Source organism: Panicum virgatum, chromosome 2N (genome assembly GCF_016808335.1).
Source record: "Panicum virgatum strain AP13 chromosome 2N, P.virgatum_v5, whole genome shotgun sequence".
In the NCBI taxonomy this organism is placed as follows: domain Eukaryota; kingdom Viridiplantae; phylum Streptophyta; class Magnoliopsida; order Poales; family Poaceae; genus Panicum; species Panicum virgatum.
Window position 1 is genome coordinate 2,143,071 of NC_053146.1, and position 6,844 is coordinate 2,149,914.

The 6,844-nt window shown below is 52.0% G+C and overlaps 1 protein-coding gene across 1 annotated transcript; it reads right to left on the bottom strand.

Moving 5' to 3' along the window:
- Nucleotides 1-1,480: 1,480 nt before the first annotated feature.
- Nucleotides 1,481-2,566, bottom strand: LOC120659296. Its single transcript, XM_039937375.1, has 2 exons — nt 1,744-2,566; nt 1,481-1,710 (listed from the first exon to the last, which is right to left on the bottom strand). The coding sequence occupies exon 1, from the start codon at nt 2,246-2,248 to the stop codon at nt 1,787-1,789; it is 462 nt and encodes a 153-aa protein (XP_039793309.1). The 5' UTR covers nt 2,249-2,566; the 3' UTR covers nt 1,481-1,710; nt 1,744-1,786.
- Between the last annotated feature and the right edge of the window lie 4,278 nt (nt 2,567-6,844).

The following is a 6,844-nucleotide window of genomic DNA, read 5'->3' on the forward strand; positions in this document are numbered from 1 at the left end:
GGTGGCTCAGTGGGGAAGAAGAAACAGAGAGGGAGGTGAGATTGCAGCTGTTTGGCGTGGGAAAGGAACAGAGGGAGAGGGTGGCGTTGGGCTGCTGCTTGCCACGGGAGAGAGCACAGAGGAGGAGGGGAGATGGCTGCCTGCCGCCGCTGGCTTGCTGTGGAGAAGAGAGAGGAGCAGTGGAGGCGCCATGGAAGAGGCAGAGGTGAGAGCGTGAAACGAGTGTTAACGCGGCTCACACCGACAGAGAGAGAAAGAGCGAGGAAGCAGTGGCGCGAGGACGGACGGCGTGCACCGCGTGCACGCGCTGGAGCTCTCCCGGCCTTGATGCGCTCGTCCAGCGCACGTCCTTGGCCCGGGCGGCGCGGGAGGAAGACGACGCGGCACTGGCGGATTCCACCACTGCACAGGGGATGGGGAAGATTCGAGGTGGCGCACAGTGACGGGGGAGGTCGGGCCGCGCTGTGCTGCTGATTGACGCGGCTCGGAGGAGCAGCGTCGTGCTGGCGGCCGTACGCGAGCGGCGCGGTGAAGCAGCGGGCGGCGCGGGGGCAGTGGACGCGCGGCGCGGGGAGGAAGAAGACGGCGTCGCGGGCGCTGACGAGCGGGCCCGAGCGGCAGTGGTGCGGGGAAAGGAAAGGCCGTTGGGCCGGCCGGTCGCCCTACGGGACGGGCGGCCCGCCCCGCTGCCGGGCAACCGGCCCCTTAGGATCTAGCACAATTTTTTTCGCGAAATTTTTTTCAGAAATACTCCTGCCGCCCCACTGCCGGGCGGCCGGGACCTGGCCGCCCGGTAGCGGGGCGGCCGGATATATTTCTGTAAATTTCCAAATCAAAAATATATTTTGTAAAAAACGAAAATAAAAAATAAAAAAATAAAAAACCGCGCAAGTTGACAGCTCGATAGCTGGCAGTAAAATGTGGAGCCATCAACGGCAGCCTAGAACCGATCGGACGCGTATCTCAAATACTCCCTCCGTCCTTAAAAAAATCATTCTAAAAATTTTAGAATAAATTAATAAAAAGTAAAATGACCATATTTCTCTATTTTATTACCCATATTTATCATTAATTATTTTTTGCATTCATATGTATTTTCTAAATAGATTAAGACACTGGTTTTTTAGGATAAATTTTGAATTCTAAAATAACTAATTTTTAGGATGGAGGGAGTATGATGCTACCAACCTTGTTCATACTGGACTGTTTCGTACAAAAGCTTTGTTTTTTTTTTTTGCTCCTGGCCCTTCAAGTTCTTCTTTTCTTTTTGATGAAAATGTTTTTTTTCCTGTACAAACGAGTCTTAAGTTCTTCAAGTTCACATCATTGGCATCGCTTGCCCTTCCATGGCCTCTGCATGGAATACCGATGAAATGATTGAAGGTATAGATAAGGTATCCTTTTCTGGATCGACTTCATGGACCGAACAAAAATTGGAGAATTCAGCCACAGGAAGTGCTGAAGTGGCCTCAAAATCACGTCGAAAAGAAATTCAGTCCATTTAAGCCAGCAAAAGTGAAACTTTCATCATGCCGTGTTTACACTTGCATTACGCAAACACAACGGTAACACAGGAGAGGTCCAGAAACTATTCCAGGACAAATTTACAGAACGCAGCTGCAGTTTGCAGATTTCAGCAGCCTCCGAAAAAATCTTCAAGGAAAAAAAGAGAGGAAAGAATCGAGTACACTATGAACAGCGCTGACACGAATACACTAGTGTTCTTCTGTTCATCATTCACGAGGACCTCCTTCCTTGCAGAGCAGTCGCCGTCGAGCAAGAACCGTCAGGCGGCGAGCGCGGCCACCCTGCCCCTGCCCCTCGGCGCGGCCCCGACGGCGCAGCTGCGGCTCCTGGGGAACACGAGGGGCCCGGCGAAGTCGCACGGCCCGTCCTCGTCGATCCGCGCCATGGCCGCCGCGCTCTGGCTCCGCGGGACGGCCGCCGGGTGCGCGGCGGCGGCGGCCTCGGCCGCCCTCCGCTGCGACGCGGCGCGGATGAGCTCCCGCAGGTCCTCGTCCCCGGCGCCCGAGGAGCGGCGGGACGACGCGAAGCTGTCGACGCGGGACCCCGCCGGCGCCCCGGCGAAGGACGGGTAGCCGAAGGCGGCGTCCCCCGGGAGGTGGCCGGCGCACCCCGTGAGGCTGCGCACGTACAGGTCCCGCGCCGCGCTCAGCGCCCGCCGCGGCGCCCGCCACAGCCAGCGCACGTGCTGGAGGTGCTTGCCCACGCCGCCGCCCCGGCTCATGGCGCCCAGCTGCTGCTGCTGCTGCTCCGCTTCTTGGCAATGGCGAGTTGGCAACTTGGCGAGCAGGGAAGGCGACTAATCAGCAGCAGCGATTAACAGGGAGATGATGTGCGAGGAGGAGGCTTAGGCTTATATAGATACTGTCATCGTGTTTGTTAATCTGATCTCTGTTTTTCTATTCCCTGGAAGAATTGCTAGGAAAACAACGGATTGCCGCCGGGGAATTAAAAGGTGCAGCACGCTATTGCTGAATGCTGACCCTTTCTTCTTTGCTGCAATACTTTTCTTTTTTGTGCATGGGCCATGGTGGAGACAGGGACGGGGAAGCTGCTGCTCGGTGCACGTCAGATGACGTTTGATCAATGGCAATATCGTGGCTGGATCTGGATGCTGAAGCATTCAGTGCTCATGTTTGCTTTTTCTTTTTTTGGAAAAACAGACAAGATATTGCGCTCTTTTTGCCATTGTTATCCCTTGTCTTGTCTCCTCGGTCTTATCTGCTTGCACCTGACTTTAGTTGTTCCAATGGCTGGGTGTGTCTGAAACCGGGGGGTTCAGAAAAAGGCTGGGGATGTCGGATTCATGAGGGGATTTGGGTGGTTTCTGGTGGTATGTTTCTTTTTCTGGTGGTAGTTGATGCGCGGTTTCATCAGGTGGTAGTTTGGCAATGGTAACAAGCCATCTGCATGTGGTGGTGGTCGCGCGCGTATCGCGTGCTCGAAATAACAACCCATCATCCAGGAGTAGCGACCAACCGCTTCGGCTGAGTCATGAACCGTTCGGTCGGTGTCAGGATCTCGTCACCTTACGGCGCCCCGTGTAAAAATCCTAAAATTTGAATTCAAATAAACAAATTTTGTTACACGTGGCCCCACAGTCAGTCTCTCTCCCCCTCTCCCATACTTCTCCCTGTGCACAACGGCCGCAGTAATGGAGGCGAGGCCTCCCGAAGCCTCCCACCGCCGTGCGTGTCGTCGTGGAGGCCGATCCCGGTTTCCCGGCCGTCGGTGGCGTCACCAAGTCGACCACGCCCCTCTCCCGAGCTCGCCACCTGCCTCCCTCCCTCCTGCGTCTCGCCTTCGTCTCCTTCTCCTCCCTGAGCTCGCCATGGGTGGCGTCTAAGCAACTCGCGTTCATCGATCGAATCCGCGAGCTCCGCTCCACGGAATTCAAATTCCTCGCAACCGAAGTTCCTCCACCTCTCTAGCATCCTCCTCGACCTCTCCTTCACGAGCCCCCTCGACCAGAGCACCGGGAATCCTTGATTTCGCGGCCGTCGGTCACCAGTGAGCTCGAGCTCCGCCTCAACGCCGACGACCCACCTCCGACCACCGTTCTCTTCGCCCAGCAGCTCAAATCGGCCCTAGGTGATGCACTGAAGCTCATGCTCCCCTTACTTTTCCACGTTCGCCAAGTTTCCGCGCTCGTTCCGCGTCATGCCGCCGCCGGCCACCATGCTCGCCGCCGCCGCACGCTGAGCGCCACGCTCGAGCCGCCACCCTCCACGTTGGCGCGAGCACCAGGGTCGCTCTACACCACTGATGCTCGAGCCGCCTCACTCCGCCGTCGCCTGGCCCCGCCGCCGCCGGCACAAGCCGCGCCGCCGCCTCCCCTGTTCTGTGCCGCCGCCGCTAACCCTAGCTGCTGCCTAGGGCTGCGCGCGTGCAGGCCCCACCACCGAGCGGTTGCTGCTGCGCTGCCGCCGACCGCCGCCGCCGCGGGCCGCTCGACCCGGCGCCTGCTGCGCCGCCGCGCGCCGTGGCGTGCTCTGCCGGGCGGGGAAGAAGCCCCTCCCACTGACCAGTGGGGCCCGCTGGTCAGTGGGGCAAGGGGGGGATTTCTTTTGTTTTTGTGTTAATTTTGGCTGTAGCTTGTAAATTCCATATAAATTCAAGGCAAAATTGGAAAAATATGAAATAAATTTTGTTGGATTTGTTAGAGTAAGATCTATGGAGGAAAAATATCCACAGTGGAAAAATGACCTTTTTACCCCTGCAATAATTTAGATTGTGTTTAGTCTTGCTTAATTAATTTCTATAGATCTGTTAATCTAAAAATTATGAAATTTTTGCAGTAGCTTACTTTAAACATGAGTGATCCACCATAAAATTTTCATACTCATTGGACTTAGTTTAGTATATGAATATAATGTGTAACCAAACTTAAATATGTGTATAGGTATAATAATATTTATTTTACATATAGATTTTATACAAATTATAAGAGGCAAATAATAATGTCCTTGCTAGTCATATTTTATTTTATAGTAACCATGCTCTAATTGATAATTTGGCCTCTAATTGTTCCTAGCACTTAGGGCATACTTGCATCCTTTTATGTAAATTGTTAATTTATTTAATGTTTGTCATCTAATGGCAAAGTCATGTTGGCATTTACTCATTGTCTCATATGCATGACATTCCCTCATTGTTTCATATGCATATATATAGAATCCGCGACCGAGGAAGTCGTATACGAGGTGATCGCGGAGCCGCAGGAGCAGACGGAGCCAGCCCCGCAGGCGTTTCGTGACGACCCGGCCCAAGGCCCAGTTGACACCAGCACTGAGCCGCAGCCCGCAGGCAAGCCCCGGAGCATAACCTATTATTTTAACTTATGAGATGTTATATATGCAGTTACTTGCTTATGCATTAAGTTTCTAGGCGTTGGATGAAACCCTAGTTGCATGATTCCTAGGTTCCATTGGTCGGAATACTAGTATGTATATGTCGTTATCCGTGTCATGCTAAAATTGGGATTCGGTAGAAGTCGAGTAATGTCCTGTTACTCGCGAGATATAGAATGTCTTTATGATTTGATTATGGAATATTGGAATATGAAGGAAAGGGAAAGAAGTGGAGACCGGACGGAAATTGTCTAGCCCCGTCTGTGTCGGTTAAGGACCGTACCGTTGTCGGCCCTGCTGATCATGTTTGAATTGTACTAACCGCATACCGGGAGTAGGAGGTAGTCGAAACCGGTAAGCCGAGTACTGCCTTACTTCGAAAGTACAGGACTCCTTCCCACCCCTTAGGGCGAGTCGAGTAGTCGCGGAGAATTGGGATGCATGTATTTACTTTTGGTGGTCTCTCGTTGAGCTCGGCTGACTATACGCTGGTGGGGCGGTCCTGTAGTTTGAGGCGAGGAGGGGAAATGGTTGGTTTGTATTGTCCGACGGGGCAAATACGTGCCGTGTTGGTTAGGTCCACCTTGCAAGGTTAAATCGGATCGATTCGCCGTCAGTCGCTCTCGGACATGAGCACCTTGATCCCCGAGTCACATCGTAGTAAGATTATGGAAGTGAATGAGATGATCAGTATAGTTGTACCTAATCAATTGTTTTTCCACACTGATTGGTATAGATATGCAAACTATAGAAAATAGATATCATTCCTAATCTTGAACTAAAATATTGAAAGTAAGGACTCACTCTTAATTGCTTTTCCGCAAAACAACCCACAGCCAGAAAGCCATGCATGTCTAGATAATGGGCTATGTATACCCATAGTCGGGTAAGTCTTGCGGAGTATTAGTATACTCAGGGTTGTGGCTCAAACTATTTCAGGTCAGGATGAGATCGACTTCTGTCCTTGTTGTGCTAAGTTTATCCAGCTTGGAGCGGATGGTTGGGAGGTGGCTGGGCCAGATGTTTAGCCCTTGCTAGTTACCAAATCACATACCCGTGGGCTGAGTGTGTGATTCGATACTGCGTTTCATGTATTATAGACGTCAGGTGTCCTATATCGGACTCTGTTTTAAAGTAAAGTTGCTCTTGTATATTATTTATGTATTCAAAATAGGTTTGTAGAACTTAATGTACGCTACTCGGTATTGTAATCGTATTCATATGTACTCGTCATGTTTGTACTGCCTGCGCTCACCTTCGCGTGGGACTACTGGTGTTTGTTTCGATCGGAATGTCGGTTTCGAAAGGACTGTCAAATTAAACCGTTAAGCCAAGTGTGCCTGATGTGTTCAAATGATGGCCATTTAACTTAATTTGAGTTTTAATTTGGCGGTTCTGTCACACCCCGGCCCCGTGAATTGATCTTCACCCATGGTCCATTACTACAGGCTTAGCTTTGGACTTTTTCCCCCCCTGCGGGTGGGTCTGAAAGTAACAGCAAACGGTGGAGAGATTGGACTTGTAAAGTTATCCATGGTCGATCTCCATCCTTTTGATTGCTTGCATTGTTTCTACAGCCGTCGGCACATGTCGCTGCCGACTGTCAGTGTCAAGGCGGCGGAGATGGAGGGCACGGCACGAAAGATATCGATCGAGCGCAGATGGCAGAGACCTCAAGGAAGAAGCAGACTACGATTGATGATTAGACGATTCGTCATACTCGATCTTCAGCGGAATTCAGGTAGACGGTTCGTCATTTGATACCGGAATAATTCAGATATATACTAGTCGCACCCACATGGTCTGAAGTCTGAACCTGTTGGTCACAGCACGCAGCGTCGTGTTCAACGTGCGTGCCCGTCTCTGTTTGGTGTAGGCACGCACGCAATCCCATCAACCGGGCAGCACGAGGGGGCGAAAACCCTCGCCCTCATATCCACCAGGTACGTAAGTAGTTATCGTTGAATAGT